General features: G+C 40.2%; 1 protein-coding gene across 1 annotated transcript in view; it reads right to left on the bottom strand.

Moving 5' to 3' along the window:
* Positions 1-22410, bottom strand: part of pak5 (p21 protein (Cdc42/Rac)-activated kinase 5) — a 46153-nt gene extending 23743 nt beyond the window's left edge. Inside the window, exons 1-2 of the mRNA XM_079255781.1 lie at positions 22192-22410; positions 20842-20886 (exon numbers count right to left, since the gene is read on the bottom strand). Coding sequence (XP_079111907.1) covers positions 20842-20886; positions 22192-22395 — 249 coding nt within the window. The 5' untranslated portion in view covers positions 22396-22410. The remainder of the gene's footprint in view (positions 1-20841; positions 20887-22191) is intronic.
* Positions 22411-23331: the final 921 nt, after the last annotated feature.

Genomic DNA, 23331 nt, shown 5'->3' with positions numbered 1-23331 from the left:
CATCAACCCATTTCAACAGTCACATTACATTTTTCAAATTACTGGCAATTTATTTCCTTATATAGGCTGTTATGAATTGGCTTTCATTATGGGTTTTTTTTTTTTTCCTGTCTGTAAAGCGTCTTGAGATGGCATTGCCGTGATTTGACGCTATATAAATAAAGTTGTATTGAATTGAGTTGAATTATGAATAAATGATCGGCGTGTAAAGGCTTTGTGACTGCGACTTTTCAATGGCCAACTCTTCAGTCTTATTACAGACTGTATTATTGGACATCAAAGTTTGTGTAACAACTTCAAGTGCAAACAGTCAACTTCTACAGAAAATATAAGAATGATTATAAATACATAGTTTCAACACTGCAGAATGGGGGTGGGAGAGTTTTATTTTGGGGTGATTATTTGCTCTCCAGACACACTTTAGACTAAGATGTAATGTTGTCTGTTTCAGTCCATTAAAGTTTAAGAGCTTTATTGCAGTGTGTAAGATGAAAGTTCATCACCCACCACACCCCCACCTTTTCTTCTTAACAAAAACACACCCATACTGCAGAGTATCACCTACTCAGTGCACCCACTCCCAACTCTCAGCTCTGCTGGAGCAGAACCACACAGAAATGTTTTTTTTTATTTGTTTGCTGACATGAACTGATACTCCAGCAGAATAAGTGAACATCAGAACAGCAGAAATATTCATACTCAATCTGCATGTCAACACACTCCCTCCCTCACAGTCTTTGTGCATTAAATCCGAAGCAGGCAAAATCCAAACTCTACAAATCTCTGTCACGACTCACACTGCAGAGCACGCGTGGGTATTCTCACACACATACACACACAATTACATCTCTGCTGTCACTGCTGCTGCTGCTGCTGCTCTTCAGTATATGCAGTATCCCTCTGCATCAGTGACCAATTTGTGAACAGAAGCTTATTCACCGCTGTCTGAGGAAGAGGATATCAGAGGGCCCTTGAGACAGCAGATAAAGAAAACACTCACGACTCTCCTTTAAGTGTCTCGAGAACCGAACGACCTAGAACACTGATTAATGAACGATCAAACAAAGCAGCAACAACTGCTGATGCATCACCACAGGCAAGATATTGTTTCCATACAATCAAGCATCAATCATTCAGAGAGATCAAAACTCAGGGTTTCTGTTCAGCTGTGGAACAATGCAAAGGCTCAATGTATAAACTGACAGCAGGAAACAAGATGAAATTGTACTGATAAACTCACTAGTTTGATGCGAGTACAGAGAATCAGACGTGCTTATCCTCTAGTTCCCTCTGCTGGATTGATACTGTAAGAGCAGCATCTCGTCTAAAACAAATAGCATCACTTAGAAAAATGCTGAGGTCCTGAAAGTCTTTCTCCTGTAGCGTGTGTATCACTGCAGTTTTCAGCACAATGTCATGGAAAATATTTTACCACGATTTGTCAGAGACTCCAGATCAGAGTTTAGCTGAACTGCTTGAGCGGCTCATACACAGAAGCTTTAGCCTGTACATGTAGCCCAGGCCTCCTTACTGTCTGTCTGCCATCTCTCTCTTCTCCTGCATACCTACAGTACAATAAATGTCATTTGAGCCAACAGAATCTAAAAAAAGGTACTGGTGTGATTTGCTTTCGGGTTAAAAATCTCAAAGCCAGCCATCATGTTAGCTGTGTGTTGCCTGCATGCTGCTGTGAAGGTTAGCCTTGTCCCTCACAAGAAGAAGGTTCCTTAGTCGAACCTCAGTTGGGGTTTGTGGCATAGATTTTGCATATTCTCCCCATGCATGTGTGGGTTCTCTTTGGATCCTCCAGTTATTGCCAACAGTACAAAAAGATGCATGCTAGGTTAATTTGTGTCTTTTAAAACTCTCCTTAAGTGTGAGTGTGAACATGAGTGGTTGTTTTGTGTTCTCTCTGTATTAGCCCTGTAATGGACCGGCGGCCTGTCCAGGGTACCCATCCCCCTTACGTTGAAGTCAGTGGGATACACTCCATCACCAAAGCAGTTGCATCAGAAAACAGTTATGGAAACTTTTAGAAATGTTTAGTTTATTTCATTTGTGTTTCTCCTGTATTTAACCAGGTAACTGCCTCTGGGATAAAAAAACAAAAAAAAAACAAAAAAAAACTTTCAGAGACTTCATCAAGATAGCAGCTGCACAAACTGACAAATGCAAATGCAGCAAAAATGTAAAGAAAATCTAACGTGGTGCATGTTTTGTATGTAAAAACACAGTTAAGTCACAAAGTCCAGACATGGAAATGACAAGGATGTTAATTTTACTGATAGAGGGACAAAGCCCAGTGAGGCTTTGAGTAATAAGACTCCCAGAGGCACGTATCTCATGTCTCGGTTATTAATTACAACGACTAATCCTGACCTCGAAACCAATTGAAACATGACCTCAGATTAGTATTCAGGCTGACAGTTTGACCCACCTGTAATATTTTATGAGAGATTTGTCTGAATAGTTTCACTGAGTTCTTGACATGTTATTAATACACCACGGAAGAGATCTTAGCAAATATGAGCAGGATTATTCAAGGAGCGGATTTAGGAGCATTTCAATGATTAACAGGCTGTGAGCTGACCTGTTTCCCCAGGCTATCCTGCTGCCTTTTAGTTACAGAAGCTAATAACCATCATCTCATCCTAAGGATGAAAGGAGCTTGTACAATGAAAGTTTCATTAAATGATTGGACACCATCACGCAACATTTCATAATGAAGTCAGATTGAAATATGATTCTGCTAAAGCTGAAAACAGTGTAAAAAAAAAAAACTCAGCAGAGAATGGAAAAGAAATATTTCTTTTATAAAATGAAATAATATGAGTTATACTTTTAGTGTAACACGTAAGAAAATCTCTTAAAAAAGACAAACAAAAAGTTACTCTGTGGCTGTCAAACTGGTGGACACAACCATTAGGATTACTTGGCCCTAAAATGATATAAACTTTTTTCCACTAATGGACCCAAACTTCTACCCAAATTCTTAAAAAGTATTTGATACGTTTTAAATAAAGAAAAACTGACCTCTTGCAAATTCTTAATGTGAAGACAACGATGACCTCTTGTGTTATAAAGTAAGGACTACAAATCTGTCTGCTCATGCTATACCACTGCACATACACAGCAGGTTCTAGAGCAGGGGTGGCCAAGCCCTTGTACAACACACATGAATCAAATGAATGGCTCATTTCCAGGCCTCTGCAGAACTGAATAGCATGCAGAAGAGAGAATTTAGCTCTTTGATTGAGGTGTGTCAGACAGGTGCATCTAAAAGTTGCAGGATTTGTCTCAAAGACCGGACTTGGGCATCATCTGCAACACCATCATATAAAAAAGCCATTATTCCTTGTATCCAGCAACATACATGCTTCAATACACGAAGGCATGAAACAGGAAGAGTGATCAGTGCGATAGACCTGTTTTGTCAATTGACCGGTATACACACAGATTGGGGGGGGCTACGAGGAGTTCCCTTAAAACTTTAAATTAAATTAAATTTAGCCCAGGTTTAGATTTTATTATATCTTATATTATTTCATCTTATATTCCATAATGTTCTTGTTCCACAAGTCATTTAATTTACTGCTTTTGTTGGTTGTTGATAGAACTTTCCATGTGTGTATATGAGGTGTTTCTGGTTGTATCCACCACATACTGTGGTATTAGAATTTTTTTTTTTTTTTTTTTTGCTTTAACCCTGTTTTTGACCACGGTGCTTAACATGAGCATATTTGCTTATATCTTCAGAAAAAAGTGTGTAATCTTACTCTGGAGAGCCTCTGATAGATTTAAGTGCTGAGATACTTTTTTCCCTCTTTTCATAGAGGGAAACCTACTTTTTAACCCCACATGGTTAAAAGTAGCTTAACACACTCGCAAGTAAAATAAGATTAGGGACAAAAGTCATTGATGAGCAGCAGTAGTAGCTTTTTAGCCCTTTAACTGCAGAGAAAATCCTTTTAATGTTGTTTTATCACTTGATTTTTTTTCTTAAAGTGACCCCAACTTTAGAAAAAGGGAAACTTCTTTCTCAGTGGGAGCTGGACACTACACGGGTACAAATAGTGTTATCAGTCATTTTTGACCCAGCGATTCAAATCAGTGAATCAGTCACAGTTGGCAGAAAACATATAAACACAAATAGTCATGTATATACACATGTGCACACACGTGAACATACTGCTTTCCATAGACCATACACAACTTTTAGAGATCAAAGTTTAAACAACCATCAGGATATTGTTTAGTAACTCTTCTGCATTCAGTCAGCCATGTAGTTGTCAGTTATACTTGCTTTATTTATGCATCACTGTTTGTCTGTTCATTAATGTATGATTACTGTTTGCCTTTACATGATCGAAATAAATTCATTTAAAAAAGTCTCTGTGCTGCAACTGGAACTGCCTTTCTTCAACATATGAGTGGTCTGTGACGCCAACTGACAGGATAGGAAACCCAAACAGTTGCAGCCCAGAGAAAAACAACAAGGGATACAGGTTGTGCTTGTGCAATGTCACATGGCAATTTTGTCATCTGTCCTGAGCTCAGGCTGCGGTACTTGAAGGAGAAGATCACCTTGGTTGGCACATTTAGCAAGAACAAGCCCGAGCTCTCACTGGTACTTACACCCAAGGGGAAGAGGGCTCTTTCACCAAGTTTCCCTTCACCCCCACCACAACCAAAGTTTATTAGAATCCAAAAGATACCACAGCTTCATAGATTGAGGAGAAAGAAAGCATCTCAGGCACCATTAAAAAAAGTGTCACTAAAATTAATTCAAAATAACTTTCTGAGCATCGATGCAGGAATCACCAAGCCTGGTCTCCAAGATGCACTCATTCAGGTTTCAGATTTTTTTCCTGCTGCTACACACCTGACTCGAATCAAATGGATCTCCACATGTTTGTTGCCAAATTCTGAACACCACTGTTAATGACCCATTAAGATCAGTCCAGAGTGCTGAAACGGGGAGGCATCTAAAACCTGCAGGACACCAGACCTTTAGGATCAGGCTTAATGATCTACACAAACTGTATCTCTTTTACTAATACTGTTTACTAAAGGGAAAATTTTGATATTCAAACAGTTTCTGGTGAACGAAAAGTTGTTTCTTCATGCAAAATTGATTTTACACTTGAAATGAGATTGTTTCCTGTAGATATTTAGTGGTAGGTCAGTTTTGACCGAGAGGGTAAAAGGTGTACAGAATTCAAAGACAAAACGAGGATTAAAGGAAGACCTTCCTTTAAGACAACACCTGGACCTCCTGTAGTTATTATAGCATCATGGCTCGAAAAAATATCTAGATGCTAAACTGACCTACCCGTTGACCAGTCCTTGCTCCAAATGAAAGACACTGGCATATTATCAAACCAACAATATGACGAGGAAGTACTGAACTACTGAACAGCTGACATTTTCTAGAAGGCAATTTGTTGGTATATTCTATGGTATATGAAATATTTTTCTAAAATAATTTTATTCCCCTGCGATGGACTGGCGAGCTGTCCACGGTGTACCCTGCCTGTCGCCCAAAGCCAGCTGGGATAGGCTCCAGCTTCCCCGCGACCCTGAATTGGATTAAACGGTTTAGAAAATGAATGAATGAATTTTATTCCCAACATATAACATATGTTGCTGTACTTTCTATAACCTGACACAAGGCCAAAATCCTGTTTCATATGCATACATTCAGCCAGCTTGTTGTAAAAACTGAGGTTGTATTTAAATCCCAGCATGCCCTGCATTATTTATGGATCAGTAGGAAAACACGCTTTTTTGCACAATATGCCAACGCTGATCTAGAAGACACCTGAGGTTCCTGTGTTAATCAAAGAATTTGAGTAAGCTCATTTATTTTTGATGGAAAAGAGTGCTTGTTTGTGTATCAGTCAACTGGAAGCTGACTGTACAGTCTCCTTATACAGGCTATACTTCTCTTCTGCTGTGCCTCTGAACCCTATATCTCCATAGCTAGCAGCACTAATGAGTATGACCCACTCACTTTTGACCTCAGCTAAGTCGAAAGTCAGCTTCAAGCTCAAGGATCCATTATTCACACAAAGTTCAATGGACAGTCTAGCACTATATAGTAGCAAAAGCATAATAAAATGTAAATATAGTCAAACCAAATCCACTGATCTTTGTTTTATTGTATCAGTAAAGCTAAGAGAACCCTCACTTAATCTGATTATCTGAACAGTGGAACAGTTTGGTGAATTGAAATGATTTTTTTTAAATAATGATAACAAGAAACCAATAAAAAAGGTGAACATTCATGTGATGTCAGTGAATTTTGCTGTGTTTATCCTTCTTAAAGAGTTTCCAAGTGAGTGTGACAGCGCCTGAGAAACTTTCTGATCTAAAAAGGAGAAGAAAGAGGAGGCAGAGAGCAGGAAGAGGAGGAGATCAGTCTGATGTTCTGCTGTTATCCCTCCTGTCAGCTTTGAGACAGATAAACAGACAACTGCCCACCAAAGATTAATTACACACGAGAGCTCATTAATCTGAGGCCCTGTCAGGCAGTTATAGGTCCCACAAGAACCCTAGTGCTCAGTAACTGCTCCTCTTTCCTGTCAAAGTTTATACTTTTCTCTTAAGTTACTTTTCATTTTTACATGCAGGCAAATGTAAACAATGTCATACTAATAACACTTCTACTGTAATATGTACTGATAAATGTCAGCATACAAAGTCCATGAAAGGAAACCACAATATAGTTCATAATATAAGCTGAGAGGATTTGAAAGAGCTCTGCTTTTATTATCTTTCTTTTTATCTTCATGATGTTTTCTAATGAGCTCATCTCTGTGAAAAACCTTATTTTAAAACACTCTCTATGCTGTTTTGGATGCTACACTATGAGAATGATTTATATCGGTACTTCTAGCACTTTATACAGCCTGCTGACATGATGAGTAGACAAACAGAGGAACGTTTTCTATGTAGTAGCAGCTGGTTGGCATCTTTGTTGTCATGCTTTTTTCCCACGTTTGTTTTTTTTTTTTTATTCAGAAACCTTTTAGAAATGTTGTCTTGAAAGATGCTATGTAAATAAAGGTTTACTTACTTACCAACAAAACTCCTAATAATTCCTAGAATGAGGCTCCAAATTCAGATAAATACCAAGTTGTAGGGCAGGAAAGATAGTGAGAAGAAAGTTTAAACATATTCTTTCTTTGATTATAGTAAGAATCTAAGATTGTGGGTAAAGAAAATAAAAAGCTTGGAGCATTGACAAGGACACAGCAGAAATATATAATATAATGTGTTTCACAAACACACAACTGCAGGAGCTACGTTTTACATGTGTCACACTTCGACAGAACGAGACTGTAGACAAAGCAGCAAGAGTAAAGGAGGAGGCACTGCAGTGTTGTTAACAACAGATGGTGCAATCCTGGACATGTCTCTGAAAATAGGCACCTTTGCAACCCACTGAACTTCCAGTTATGAGCCTCCATTAATGTTACTTCCTATGCAAGTTCACCTGAGTTACCTGCCAATCCTGCATATGACATCTTCAACTCAGTTGTTGCCAGGCTACAAATGCAACATCCCACTGACTTCATGTAATATATGGATATTTCATTCATCCCTTTCTCATTGCTCCAATTCAATCTTCCAACAGTTTGTCAAGTGATTTATTTATTAACTTATTTATTCTTATATAATTAATTCGACCAAATTATCATTGCATTCATTTAAATCTTGCAAATCCTAAAAAACTACAACAAAAAGTTAAATCTAGACCAGCTTAGTAGTTAACACCTTAAAAGGTACTGCACAGCCTAAACACAACAATTTATTAAAGTAAACTGTTACATATTTAAGATAAAAACATGCTGTTAAAATGTCTGCCTCTTTGGCAGAGGGTAAGCTTCGAGTGAATCTCAGCAGGTCAGCTTCTGCTCCTTTAAACGTGGGATAAAGTTATTTCCAACGATGGCTGGTGAGTTTACCAAAGAGAGACATCCTGCTGCATTCGTTGCTGTGGGTTGCTGTTTTCCACTTTGTTTTCAGGCTCTGATTCAGGTTCCAACATGTAGGGCTGTATGCTATGTGTTGACATTGTATTTTTTTTTTTTTTTTATTGAGTTCATATTAGCCTAATCCTTCTGTTTATGCGAGGTTACAATGACAGCGAAAGCAGGTGCGGTGCGCACTCCCGATGTAGCGCGGTGGCGGGAGGCGGGGCTTAATGCGGAAGAGTCTCAATCCACTCGTTTTGCCCACAGGCTGATCTGACAGCCTACGGAGAGGGTCGGTCTGAAGTAAATAAAGCAATTTGTGACAATAACTCGATCAATCCCAGCCCTTCTGGTCTCAGAAATAAAAATAAATTAGCCTGAAATGCACATAATAGTTCCACTTTAACCAGCATTCAACTGCTTCACCTGAAGCAACTAATCCCAATCCAACATCTGTCCTCACAGCTACAAATGTAAATAAAATAAAACATTTCCAGCCGAACAGCAAACATAAAAGAGATAAGTCAGCATGCCGTATCATAATTTAAAGTTGAGTAGTGTGCAAAAGTCTTATTAGGCTATATTTTTCCAAACTGTTGCATCGTGGCCGAAATAAAGGTGCAACACCTCTCAAGTTTCTTCTCTCCTTTATTCGTCTCGTGCACATCTTACAAGCACGGTTCTTTTCTCCATGCGGCATCTCTTATTCTGCCGTTCTCCGCATAACACCGCCTACACAACGTAACATTAAGGCGAGTTCGCCCTCTACTGGTGTAGCGTATAAAATACATAAACATAACTAAATGTTCCCAATAACATTCAATATACCACATCTCCCCCACCTTTAAGCAAAAACTTGTCTGGGGTAACTAACACATTTTTTTTCTAAGTAAAGCATACACATAATAATACAAACTGAAAATGACTTAGCTCAAGACTAAGCAATATAAATGAACTATTAGCATTCTAGTAAACAAAATCTTTAAGGTGCACAGGTGCACGTCTCTCTCTATGAGAATGTCTCATTTCTGGCTCTGTGGGCAAAACTTTCTCTGCCTGAATACCTGCAGCAGGGGGTATCCCTGGCTCTACCTCTGAACTAGAACTCGGTTGTTCTAACATTAGCGGTTTGTTCATTTCAGGTAAAGTAACATTAGATGTAGTGTCTGGAAACAACACCCTCTCCTTCTCAATCTTTAGCTCGGGATCAGGTAATCTAGCTCTGACCTGATCAACATGCCTTTTCACAACTTGACCAGTACCAACATTAACAGTGTAAGAAAGAGGTCCTGAACAGTCTTGGATAACGCCAGGAATCCACTTTGGTCCATAAGAATAGTTCCTGATGAGTACATCATCTCCAGATGTAAATCCTCTTTCTTTGCTGTGTGTGTCATGATTCACTTTCTGTTTCAGTTGTTTTTGTTGCACTTTGGTTTTTACGTCCGGAACAACCAAATCCAGCGCTGACCTCAGTCTGCGTGACATCATGAGTTCTGCAGGTGACAAGCCTGTCGTTGCATGAGGTGTGATCCTGTAGCTAAATAAGAATCTTGACAATCTTGTTTGGATTGTCTCATCTTTCATCTTTTTCATCCCCTCTTTAAAGGTTTGAACAGCTCTCTCCGCTAGTCCATTTGATGATGGGTGAAACGGGGCGGATCTCACATGGTTAATGCCATTTTGCTTCATGAACACTTCAAACTCTGCACTTGAGAAGCAAGTCCCATTATCGGACACAAGCATTTTTGGTATTCCAAAAATACTGAAGCTTTGTCTGAGTTTTTCAATAGTGACTTGGGAGGTGCAAGAGTTTGTTGGATACACGTCCAGCCACTTTGAATGAGCATCCACAATCACGAGAAACATTTCTCCAAGGAATGGTCCAGCGTAGTCCACATGAATTCTCGACCATGGTGACTCAGGCCATTCCCACGGGTGCAGTGGTGCAGGGGCAGGTGCTTTTTGATGCGCCTGACACTCATGACATGCCTGAACAGTTCTTTCTACATCTTGATCCATTCCTGGCCACCACATGTACGATCTGGCCAGTCCTTTCATTTTAGTCATTCCTGTGTGAGTTTGATGCAATAGTTTGAGCATCCTTTCTCTTCCTTTTGTAGGGATTACAACTCGAGCTCCCCAGAGAACACAGCCATCTCTTACACTTAGCTCCATTTTTCTCTGGTGGAAAGCTTTGAGGTTTGGATCATTAACTACAGGCCACCCTTTTAGGATGTATTCATGTACCTGTGATAAAACAGTGTCTTTAGCGGTCCACTGCTTTATTTGACTCGCTTGTATCAATGTCTCATCCAAAATGTCCATCATTAGAACTTGCTCAGTCCTCTCCTCCTTTCTTAGTTTGACCGGGACTGGCAATCTGCTCAATGCGTCTGCATTTGCGTGATGTTTGCCTGGTTTGTAGACTATGTTGTACTTGTATGCGCTGAGTTTCACAGCCCACCTTTGCACTCTTGGCGATCCCATTTGGGGAATTGGCTTCTTTTCGTTAAACAGATAAATCAGCGGCTTGTGATCTGTATAAATCACAAAGTTTCGTCCGTACAAATATTTGTGGAATTTTTCAATCCCAAATATGATTGCGAGCCCTTCTTTATCCAACTGTGAGTATCTTGTCTCTGCAGGTTGTAAAGTACGGGAAACAAACCCAATTGGTCTCTCACTTCCATCTTCCATGACGTGTGATAATACTGCACCTACTCCATAAGGCGAAGCATCACATGACAAAACCAGCTCTCTGTCCGCTGAGTAGTGCACCAAAACATCGGATGTGTTGAGCATGTCTTTTGCGTTTTGAAAGGCTTCTTCTCGCTCTTTATTCCATTTCCATCGAACATCATGTCTCAAGAGCTCATGTAATGGCGCCAACCTAGTTGCAAGGTTCGGAAGGAACTTGTTGTAATAGTTTAACAGTCCCAAAAATGACTTGAGCTCTGTAACATTTGTTGGGGCGGGAGCATCCTGGATTGCTTTGACCTTTTTCTCCACTGGGTGTAATCCTTGTGCATCTACTCTGTACCCTAAGTACTCCACTTCATCCTGAAGAAAGGTACACTTGTTTCTTCTGAGACGTAGTCCAGCCTCTTTCAGTCTTTTAAGCACAATGTCCAAGTTTCTGATGTGATCAGCTTTGTTCACTCCGCTGACCAAAATGTCATCCAAATACACTGCGACCAGAGGAATTCCACTTAAAAGACTCTCCATCGTCCTTTGAAATATGGCCGGAGCGGAGGCCACACCGAACGGTAGTCTGTTGTAGGTGAATAATCCTCTGTGCGTGTTCACTGTGAGGTATTTCTTGGACTCTTCATCCATGAGTATTTGTTGATAAGCATGACTCATGTCTAACTTGGAAAACTGCTTTCCTTTAGCAAGTGCATTGAACAAGTCATCTACTCTGGGTATTGGATATTGCTCGAGTGAGGACACTGTATTTACTGTTAGTTTGTAATCTCCACACAATCTGACCGTGCCCACTGGTTTCAGGATGGGTACTACCGGAGCTGCCCATTCTGAATATTTCACAGGGGTGATAATGTCCTCTTCTAAAAGTCTGTCAATTTCCTCATCCACTTTAGCTCTCATAGCATAAGGAATTGATCTGGAGCGGAAGAAGCGTGGAACTGCGTTTTCTTTCACGTGGATGGTAGCTTTGGTGCCTTTCAACGTGCCCAGCTCCTCCTTGAAAACTTCTTCATGTTTGCATAGCACTTCTTGTAAAGTCACATTTGCCTCTTTAGTATCTCTCTCAGAGTGAATACTATGTACTTGACGAGCTTTGTCTCTGGCTTTTATTTCTGTCCAGTCCAGTTGAATGTCCTCCAGCCAGCCCCGGCCTAGCAAAGTAGGTCCATCGCCTTTTACGACCACTAGGGGCAGTTTGGCTCTTTGCTTATGGTACTTGACCTGGACTTGAGCTGCTCCCACAACTGTCACTGGATGCCCTGTATAAGTCTCCAACTTGATTCTCACTGGTTTAATGTTGGGGGTTTTGCTTGATTTCCACATTGTTTTAAATGTCTTTTCACTCATCACGGTGAGACTGCAGCCGGTATCAATCTCAAAAGTCACTCTTTTGCCATTTAGTTTCATACTCTCAGTGTATGGCTCAACTTTTCTTAGGGGCATTTCACTCATGCGCCCTAGCTGGAACTTCATTCTTTGTAATGTGAAAGGATCTTCATCAGAACTATCCGAGTTGCTTTCCTCTTGCCTTTCTTTAACATTATGTGAACGATAGCCTGAACGAGCTTGCTCCTTTTTAACACCAGGTTTAGCATTTCCTTTTTGCTTGGTTTTGTTTCGACAAGCTTTGGCAATATGGCCCACTTTTCCGCATGCATGACATTTCTCTTGTTTGAACTTACATTCTGATGCCTTGTGTTGTCCTTTGCACCGGTAACACTCTGGAACACTGCCGCTCTTGAACGCGCCTCCCTGATGCGTGCCTTTGTTTATCTTGAAGCACTTCACAGTTGCTCTTGGATTTTGGAGGTCATGTGCATTTTTATTGGCGGTTTCAGCAGCTACTGCAATGGACAAGGCTTTTTCACATGTTAAATCTGCTTCTGCTAGGAGTCGTCTTTGGATACGGTCGTCATTAATTCCACATACGATCCTATCTCTCAACTTTTGCTCCAACGTGTTGGCATAATTACAGTCCTGTGCAAGCCTGCGCAGTTCTGCTACATAATCCACGACTGATTCATTTGGCTTACGACTGCGGGAATCAAACTTGTACCTCTGGACGATTTCACTTGGCTTTGGGTCGAAGTGGTTTTTCAGCAACGATACCAGCTCTGTGTAAGTCTTCTCTTTTGGTTTACTCGGGCTGAGGAGATTCCGTATTAAACTGTATGTAGATGCGCCGACTACACTGAGGAGTATAGCTCTCTGCTTATCCCCGTTATCAATCTCATTGGCCTCAAAAAACTGATCCATTATTTCACAGTATTCTTCCCAGCTTTGATTTTTAGCATCAAACGCTGCTAGAGTGCCGATGGTCGCCATCTTTTCTGTAACTTACGGCGCTCTCCCCTCTTATAAAGTCTTTAGCCCGACAGCCACGTCCTTACTGTGCCATCCTGTTAGTCCTCGTCGCCAAAAAGATGTTGCATCGTGGCCGAAATAAAGGTGCAACACCTCTCAAGTTTCTTCTCTCCTTTATTCGTCTCGTGCACATCTTACAAGCACGGTTCTTTTCTCCATGCGGCATCTCTTATTCTGCCGTTCTCCGCATAACACCGCCTACACAACGTAACATTAAGGCGAGTTCGCCCTCTACTGGTGTAGCGTATAAAATACATAAACATAACTAAATGTTCCCAATAACATTCAATATACCACACAAACATATCCACAAATATAGATGACAAAGCTCCTTTCTTATGAATGAATGGTGCGTTTGTGTGCAGGGGAATTTGCTAAAGATAAAATGTACTTTTGTACTGATAAGTTGACATAAACATAAACTGCAATGAATTGACAGCGATACTGTTATATTGAGTGATGAAGTCATGGACACATAGGATGTAGCTAAAAAAAACTTCATGTTAGTTTAAGTGACAATTCTGCAGTAGTCGATATAGCAGAAACAATTGGTCTTTTCCAGTCATTTCGGTATTAAAAAAATAAATGTATCATTTAAACTACAACGAAAACAATAATAAATCTGCCCTACGATGACACAGATGGAATAAAGAGTACATTTATGGAATCAGAGAAATGATGCTCTCGCTAAGCTGACACATGGATCAAAAATTATTTTTATTTAATAATCTTCTATATCAGGAAGTGTAGGATTTGAAGCGGGAGTTGCAGTTTATGATCTGGCCACATGAGGATACTACAGCTCAAGCCATTAAACTCTCACACCAAGCTGATTGAACAGCAGTGTTTCTGCTGGGATGTGTTCAGAAGGATTAGCATTTACTCTACAGCTTCCCATCAAGAAATTGGGAAGCACTATAAATCCACTTGGAAAATGACAGTATTTTAAGCCAAACACAGCATCTCAAGTCTTTTTTTTTTTTCCTTTCTTTGCCTGTTTAAAATTCACAGCCCAAATGTCCTTCCAAAAAGCCCACATTCAGACAGAGTGATAGTTGTTAGCCAGGACAGTTTGAGCCGCCCTGGCAGAATACAGCGGGCGTTGCTGAAAGCCAAAAATTACCCTGCCGACTTTGGCTCTGAAGTCTCCGCGAGAGGTGATTTGCAGACTACAACTGTGAATGGCAGCCGCACGAAGAAGACAAAGTGAGAAAGCAGTGGAGGAGGAGGAGCACGGCAGAGGAAGGAGTGAGAGAGGTCTAAATCAATGCCATCCACTTCAGCTCGGTGCCAAGAAAGACAGATGCTCTCTCTATCTCCGTGAGGGTGCACGCCTGCACAGGCACACATCAGTCGGGAGTTATTTTCCTTTGAGTCTATTTCTGCTTTGACCAATTTAATCCTAAATCAATGTAAGTCAGAGTTTAATGCACAGCAGGTCAAAATCTAATTCAACTTTAAATCAAATTGTATTGATCATAATATCTAACTTTGTTCTATGAACATTAATAAAATCAGTGATCACCACAGCTGAGTATGACATGTTAGACCACATAGGCAGTTTTGTCAGATGTGGAACAAAAAAAAACTTGTTTTAATGGGAATATATAGCAAAAGAAGATATTTGTGCACTCATTTTTTATTTTTTTTTAACTGTTTTTTTTATACTCAAAAAAGCAGACTTTTAACAAAGATGTTTTTTAGACATTCTGGACTTGCTCATTATCTTCATTCATTCTCACCCTGAACAGTCTAGCATCTCAGAGCTTGCCCAATAAAATTGCCATGGCAATAAAATGTTTCCCTAAATTAGTAGCTCCCTGCGTGCATGTCAGCAACATAACATCCCTCTTCCTTATTCAATAAAGACAGTTTTGCATTTTCTCCCCTGAAGCAAGGACTGAGTGACCCTGTGAAATCAGAAACACTATCTGTAAAAGCTCTGTTTCTAAATGTATATGCACAGCAAAGCTACAAAAATATCTTCTAGGCTATGCTTAGAGCACAAACCTGCACTCTCTCATGAAACATGAGAAAACAAGCTGCACTATGTACAGCCATAATTCACTGAATGTCAAACTTAGGTGGTAGAAATGCAACAAAAATAGACGGAGATATCAAACTCAATCAAATCTGTGACCTTTACATGTGCACTTTTTACTACATCAGAAAAAAAAAAAAAAAGTAGCTGACTGTTTTGTTTTCACTAAGTGCCTTGAACTGCTGGCAGTGAGTAGGGAGACTTGTTGCACAGACAAATATACATAGCCAGCATACCAGCATGCAGTCTTGGCTCACCACACGCAGAAAGTGCTGAACGTCCCACCTGTAGCTGCTTATGAACCTTCTGTGCCTGGGGTTTGAACACCACTGCCTCCTCAGTCTTCATCGCTCCTTCCACTGGCTTTGACCATCTAAGCTTCACCTTCTCAATCCCTCTGCAAGTTTAGGTCCCAGGATCTGCCACCCCCACTATAAGTCATTCTGCCCAGCTGTGACTGCATGAATCTACTCCAAGTCTGACTCTGCATACACCAGAAGCAGCCTGGGAGACCCTAATGATCGAGTTTCCCCTTCTCTGCACCTGCCAGTAAGCTGGTGTGTGTGTGTGTGGATGAGTGGGGGGGGGGGGCTCGCGGCTGCCATCACTGACCCACTGACATTTACAGTAATACCACATATCACCCTTTGTGTCATGCTAATTGCCACGTGGTGTGGATGATGCTCAGCAGTACTCTGTTACAACTTCACATGCACTATGGCAGCCTTGTTTCCGTCTGACCCAGACTAAATGATCATCATCAGTTAAATGGATTTAGTGTTACTGAAGCTTCAAAACAAGACTTCAAAACAAGACTTCAAAACAAAACTGACAATCTTCAACCGCATGTGATGGAAATTTATCTTACCATTCTTTATGCATTCTGTTGGATATTTCCAGTGTGATTCTAAGTCAAGATATTTTCAGTGTAGCTATAATGGGTTTTACAGCAGCGAGCTGTTCTGCTACTGAAAATATCACCACCTCTCCACCTACACTACATGAAAACCTACAGCTGAAGAGGACGAAGCTTACACATATAGAAGCTGTCAGTAGCCAGTTTGATAAATATTCTATATATCTGTATACATATATACATTTATATATATGAAGGAAATGACAATAAAGGTTGGTAACTCCTTGATTAAACAGGAAGATATTTGTAAACGTCTTAATCCAAGGGGTCAGTGTTGCCAGCAACTCATCACTGTAAAAATGTAGCCAACCCCAGATCTTATCCCTTCATCAATGCAAAGTGACCGTGTGTTTTCTACCTGCCCCACCAGCAGTGATTACAGTCATCAGCATCATCTTTCACTACCCAGTTCATTCACCCAGTTCACTTTCAGCTAAATTACTATATCATGGAAAATGTGTATGCCAAATTCAATAATCTTTCACATGATCATTTTAACAGAAAAATTGACTATAAACCCGTTTTAATGATTCATTGTGCTCAACAACGGGATTAACTTGATTCATCAAAGAGAAATGTCCTCTATAACATAACCAATCGGTACATTGGAAATTCAATCACTCCCGCTTCCTTTATTGGTGAATGTGAACTATTGTGAAATTGAGAGGGATAACTTCAAAGATGATGATTTGTTTGTGTCTGTCTTCTTTCGATTGCTGATGCTGGGTCTATGTGCAAAACAAAGATTTACATATTATTTACTTAGAAGCTGCTCTGAGTAAAATGAGGATTGTTAGCTGTTTTTACAGCACAATGTTAGCATGGTATGCCTGCCCAGGTGATATTTGGCTTACTGTGCTTTGGCTCGACTCACATGTCCTCAGCGAGATTACATATGTGTTTCAGTCCAAGTTGGCAAAGCTTGGAGTCTGAGGGTCCATCCTGTCCCGTGTCATTGGATGAGCCTTGTTTTGGGGAAAGGATTTTTAAAATTAAATAGCTAGTCTGCTTGCTTTGAAATTAGGTTGTATGAGGTACTTGTCTCGAGTCAGTGTACTAACAACTGTATTTGTTTGACCCCAAACTTTGACCCCAAACTGGCACAAAAACTCAGCAATGCGCTGCATTAAACTGGGTCATCAGAAAAACAGAATTCAGACACATAATACTACACACCACTGAAACGATTCAGAAAAGATCCGATGCATAACTAAAAATAGTTAGAAATGCAAATCTGACTGCTACTTGATTCAGTAAACATTTAGAAGAAAAGTGATGATGAAGTTGGTAAAGTATTAAAGTGTAAACCTCTTTTCAGGTTAAATTTGGGAGGGAAAAAAAGCAGAACACCAGATTTCATCCACTTTTTTGCTTTCTTTTGTTAAGTTCCTGGATGCTTGAAAAACTGTTTGAGAAGAAAATCTGAAGAACAAAAAGAGCCTCAACAAGACAAATCAACATCATTTCAAGTCTTTGCAAAATAAAGAATATGTTCGCTGCTTTACCTGTCCCCTCAGTCTGACTGCAACCCAAGCCCACAGGTCCATCTAAGGTCTTTCTCATAAAGCATTCAAATCTTTTTGACAAAAGCACCTTCACATGATGATCCTAATGCAAACTAACCCAAACCACTTAGGAAATGGCAGCATATTACCAGTAACTTCTGTGTTCTGGTTCTGAAAACGATGGCTTTTATGAATGGAGTCAGGTGGCTTTGGAATCAGTACTATAATGGCATTGATTCCCTGTCAGAAAGGGCTGATTAATGGCAAGTAAGCTTGTGAAATTATTCTAAATACAGCACACATTTACACAGATATTGACTACTTTCAGGTGAATGGGCTCCCCTGAACTTCTCTGATTTTACATGTGTCATTCAGTTTTCTCATTTACACAGATGGAGAAATCTAATACATGCCCATGGCTCCGGAAGCATAAGCAACCAGAAACAAGTAGATAGCATTAACAAGCTAATGGCCATAAATACCACCGCTAACACATTCATCTACAAGCACGCACGCACATACTCAGACATCATCGCGGTAAATTACACCCTCAGCTCCACTGGAGTTGGCAATTTGAGGATGTCAAAGTCAAGGTGCAACTTGAGCCTCTCTGGCATTAATAATAGCCGCTGCGCTGCCCTTGTTAGTGCTAATGAACGCAACACGTTAGCACACATGTACACTTCCATCATATCTAAGCATATTGAGAGAGGATAACAGTGAGGAAGTTTAATTGTCACAGTACTCACAGGTACTGTCACAGGCCATCTAAATACTTGAACTTTTCAGAGTTTAGAGGCTTTTAGAGGTTGACATTTAAAAACTTTGATGTGCTGTTAGCGCATGGAATTAGCATTGCTAGCTCAGATTCATAGATCAGCACATGTGCTAAGGGCAGGTGGGGCTTGGAGGTAAGGCTGAATAGATCTGAGAGTCAAAGCTTTAAGCAATACTGATGCTCGGCTGAGATGAGCAGTCTGACAACATGTACGCAAACCTTGTGAATAAACAATGAGTGCGCAGGCCAGAGGGCAGGTGTAGTGGTTATTTCTGTATGATGACCGTGCTGTTGACCTCTCAAACTCAAACTGCTGGACCCATACAGACAATCACACAAAAGAAATACATACACGCACACACAAACAAAGGCAGGTTAACACGCAATATGTCAACCTTTTATTGCACTCTGTCCCTGTGTGTTGTTTGGTGAGGACGGCTCTGGAGGTCTGCCAGCCGAGACACCACTTCATCCCTGCCAACCTGGTGTGTGCATAAAACACACATATACACACTCAGCAAACAGAGCTGGGGGAGCCTGCCAAGCAGAGGAAGCCTAATGTCAATCAAGTGTCAGGACAACCAGAGGGAGAAGGATATCAGGCCATGGGTGAGACACTATAAATAACACAGCCCACCTTGGGAGCCAGGGTCACACTCACAAACACACACCCACCCACCCACACACGCGCAAACTCACACACATACACATGCACACCCATCCACACACAGTTCAAAGGACCCTGATTTATATGTGTTTCATAGAAACTTTAGTAAACCACCACTTTGTTCATCTCAGATAGTTTAAACGATGGAGCCAATGGCCAACTTGTAAAAACTCTACTGGACTACAACATTCAGGAGATTTGAAAATGCCTTGTTAAGTAAAGCAAAGTTTGTGACTTAAAGTGATTAAAGACAGTGAGAAGAGGATTAAACTGAATTCACTGTAAGGTAAACCAACTTCTATTAATAAAGAACTCTGCAGCTAAAAATTGTGTTACTGAGAGTAGCAAAGTGAGAAAATGACTCAACCCCTCCCCCTAAAAAAAGCACAAAACGGAGAAAACACATGTCTCTATATACTTAAAAGGTGTTAATTTTAAGTTTTTTTTATTCAAAGCTTCACACCAAGGAAAAAAGGAAGGAAAAGTCTCAAAGCAAAAATCAGAGACACAGATTTGGAGTTTTTTTTTCAATCAGTTTTAAAGGTTTTTAGGTCAAGTTTGAAGTTCTGGGAGATTTTTTTTTTTTACCTGCTGTCCTCTTTTGAGCTGTGTTCATGTTGCATTCAGGGGACAAAACTTTTAGTATCCACCTCTGGAGGTAACTTGCTGTGGATATTAAGATGTGTTTATGAACTTCTTCAACTTCTTTATTTCTAGCTATTCAGTTATCTTCATTCCTTCCTACTATCAGTGGCATGTTCCCTATGCTACAGGCAAAAACAAATCAATGCGCTCCGTGCTAAACCTTTTTCTGTCATAACAGCTCCTTTTTTTTTTTTTTTTTTTTTTTGAATCAAACTCTTTCATAAAAATCTCTTATTTTGACTTGATGAATTTACAACACTTGATTATAAAATCTAAAAGCATCGTTTAAATGTTCAGGCCCTTAAGTGGGGGTGTCCAAGGTCCGTCCTAGAGGGCCCCTGTTTGTATTCCTGTTTCAACACACACTACAACACATCTGACAGTCTATAAACTTCAGCACAATGACTCATCCATTTCAGTCAGTTATGTTTGAGCAGAGATACGTTGAAAACCTGCAGGAACGTGGCCCTTGAGGACCAGAGCTGGACACCCCTGCCTTTAAGCAATCCCACAAATAATTCTCCCTTTATATAGCTTTAAATTTTAAAATGGAACTTGACCTCCGTCCATCTTCTACTCATTTATCCAAGCAAGTCTAAAACATCACAGATTTTAACACGTTATATTACATAGAATAAGCACTTTGTCCAGGAGAGGAGAGGAGAGGAGAGGAGAGGAGAGGAGAAGAGAAGAGAAGAGAAGAGAAGAGAGGAGAGGCAGTTCTTCATCAGGTCAGATGAAGATGTGGAACAAAGGGTTTTTCTAAAACATGCAAACCCTTTATGACCTATTTTCTACAGAGTGGAGCCCCCCAGCAGAGCAGAATCAACTGCCATGGCAACATGCACTTCACATCTCAGCCATCATCATCATCATTATAATTATCGTCATCATTATCGATGGTGCTCTGTAGCAAGCAGAGAAACAAAGGGAACATGCCATTGCAGTTAGTCGCGTATTTTCTACAAAGGCTTCATGCGAAGGAAACAGAAGAAGAGTGGTTATGAGGTCTAAGAGAAGACTTGGCATGTATCGATGTTATGTCATGTGTGCAATCATTCTCCATGTTTCTCCCTGTTCCTGCAGACATGCCACCTCCACCTGAGTGCATGGCAGCAGGCCACAGAGGAAAGATGGAAGAAAACAGCTGAGTTGTGAAAGTGTGTAAGCGACTATTTTTAAAAAAAAGAAGAGGAAAAGAAAAGGAGAGGGGACTGAAGGGAAAAGGAAGTCATACTTTGGACAACGGCGTTTCAGATGACCGGACTTTCTTGGGAGATATCTGTGAAGAGAGCAAGAGAATTATTTTCTTGTTTCCCCCTCTTCAGAGATATCTCCTGTGGCATATTGCTGTTCTTTTATAACGAAATTTGACTGACTTTTTGGGGTTTTTCCTGTCAGCAGAACCTGGAAATGGTTCCTCAGAGAGTGGATTTTGTCTCACTGCCTAATGCAACTAAGAGCTACAGGGTTGCATTGGAGCTCTAAGTCACAAAGACTTTAATTTAAAATTGCATGTTCTTATTATAATGGTTAACAGAAGGGGTGTACACAAGTGCTGTATTGCAACACGTACAACAAACAGTGGCTGGCCTTCTGTAGGGTCAGCTTGGGTCACACATGCAGTGTGATGGAGCTACACACAGTGCAGTAAAAATGAATGATGCATCTTAGGCAGTGACCCTGCAAACACCCTTTGGCTCAATTTAGTCCCCAGTAAGTAAGAAAAGGTGGTCAGTTTGCATAAATAATTATATGTTCTGCTGCAACCCAGAGATAGGTGAACAGATATATTGGAAATGTTGAAAAGTGCATATGTGGCTATAAAAGAACTGACCATTTTCAGTGGATCAAATGTGTCAAAGTGATAAGAACCATTGATAAACAACAACACATCAGAGGAGACACTCAGAGAGAAGAGGAGACACACATCACAGGGGAGTTACAGAGAAGTCATGCAGCTAGCTGAAAGGGAAAACAGATAGAAAACATGTTTTTTTTTTTCATCCTGATTAATAAATGAAAAAAGTAAACGATTTAAACCACAGTCAACAAATTTGGACATATCGATGTAAAACAGACTCCAGTAACAAACACATGTAGTGCATGCGCCATTACTTGTAGGATGTGTGACTCAAGTAATGCCTCATATGTCATGTGCCATGAGTAACCAAGGGTTATTTTTTAGTTTTCTGTGACTGTACATGAGTTTGGAACAAGGGAGTCCTCTAGTGTTACACATCACAAAATTGCTATAAGCAGTTTTAAAGCATTAGAACAGACTCTACACAACATGGCTTTAATTTCAGAAATGATGGGGACATTTGAATGGTGTGAAGTGGCCCAGATGGCATGGAGATTTTTCCTCTGTGGAAAAAAAGTGGAGCAGGTGTGGAGTGTAGCTGTGAGAAACAAAAGCACAGAGGAGACAGACACCTACACAGAGTGAGAATGCAAAGACACAAAAGTAAAACAAGTGCAGAGAAGAATATAAGTTGATACGATCACAGAGAGAAGATGAGAGAAGACCAATAGGTGTTAATGATTTGTTATCTGTGACCAGATGCCCTCTGCTCATTCACTCTACCTTCATTGGTGCCAGCTGGATGGGGGTGATGTAGGAAGGGTCCACCATGGGCTTGGGGCGGTTGGCAGTGTCTGCCAACAGGCTCTGCCATTGTTGCGGCAGCCCGGTGAACTTTTGCTCCCGAGGGTCGAAGCCCGTGTGGACCCGGTGCTCAAAGTTAGACGGAGCGGAGATCTCCAGCCGTTTCTTCTTCTTTCCAAACATGCTGGAAAACCCTGGCAAACCTGGCAACGCGAAGGAGATTTAGATTAGGACTGAAGCTGAAGCACTAACTGGTTGACTTTAAAGAAATAAGCACTGATAATTAAAATACATCACAGCATAGTGTCGGGAATGTGGCTGATTTCTATTACATTAATTGCCAAAGCTAATTTTTCCTTTCAGTGACTGATTTCAGTGTCATCAACATCGTCAATATATTTATTCATATTTAACTTCATATGAGATGTGAAATTAAATTAAATTAAATTAAATTAAATTAAATTAAATTAAATTAAATTAAATTAAATTAAATTAAATTAAATTAAATAGATGTGCATTTTTATTCTATTTTGGACTGAGAGTTCATCTGTACATGTTCATCTCATGTCAAAGTAAGGATTTATTTCTGGAAATATTGTGTGCACAGACAAAAGGTTGTTTTAAAAAGCCCAAGGACATGTTACACTGAACATTCAACATTCAAGTTTATATTGCGCTGGTCGATTATCCATCCTGCTGCCCGGTAAGCTCGGGCTTATAGTGCTGCAGGATGAAAAACAAGGAAAGCACAAGCAAAAACATAAAAAAAGTGTCTTTGATTATGTAACATACAAAAAAAATAGCTAACGTACAAAAGAAAGAGGACAAGGATTTGGATTTTTTCACTCCATTTTTATTCCGACACACTGATATACACTGCTCAAAAAATAAAGGGAACACTAAAGTAACATGTTGTAGATCTGAATGAATGAAATATTTTTGTTAAATACTTTGTTCTAAGCTGTCCAGGGTGTACCCTGCCTTCTGCCCAAAGACTGCTGATATAGGCTCCAGCCTCCTCGCGATCCTGAATTGGATTAAGTGGTTAGTAAAATGAATGAATGAATGAAATACTTTGTTCTTTCCATAGTTGAATGTGCTGACAACAAAATCACACAA

Source organism: Telmatherina bonti (assembly GCF_933228915.1).
Source record: "Telmatherina bonti genome assembly, chromosome: 16".
NCBI lineage: Eukaryota > Metazoa > Chordata > Actinopteri > Atheriniformes > Telmatherinidae > Telmatherina > Telmatherina bonti.
This window is presented reverse-complemented; position numbering and strand designations above follow the sequence as displayed.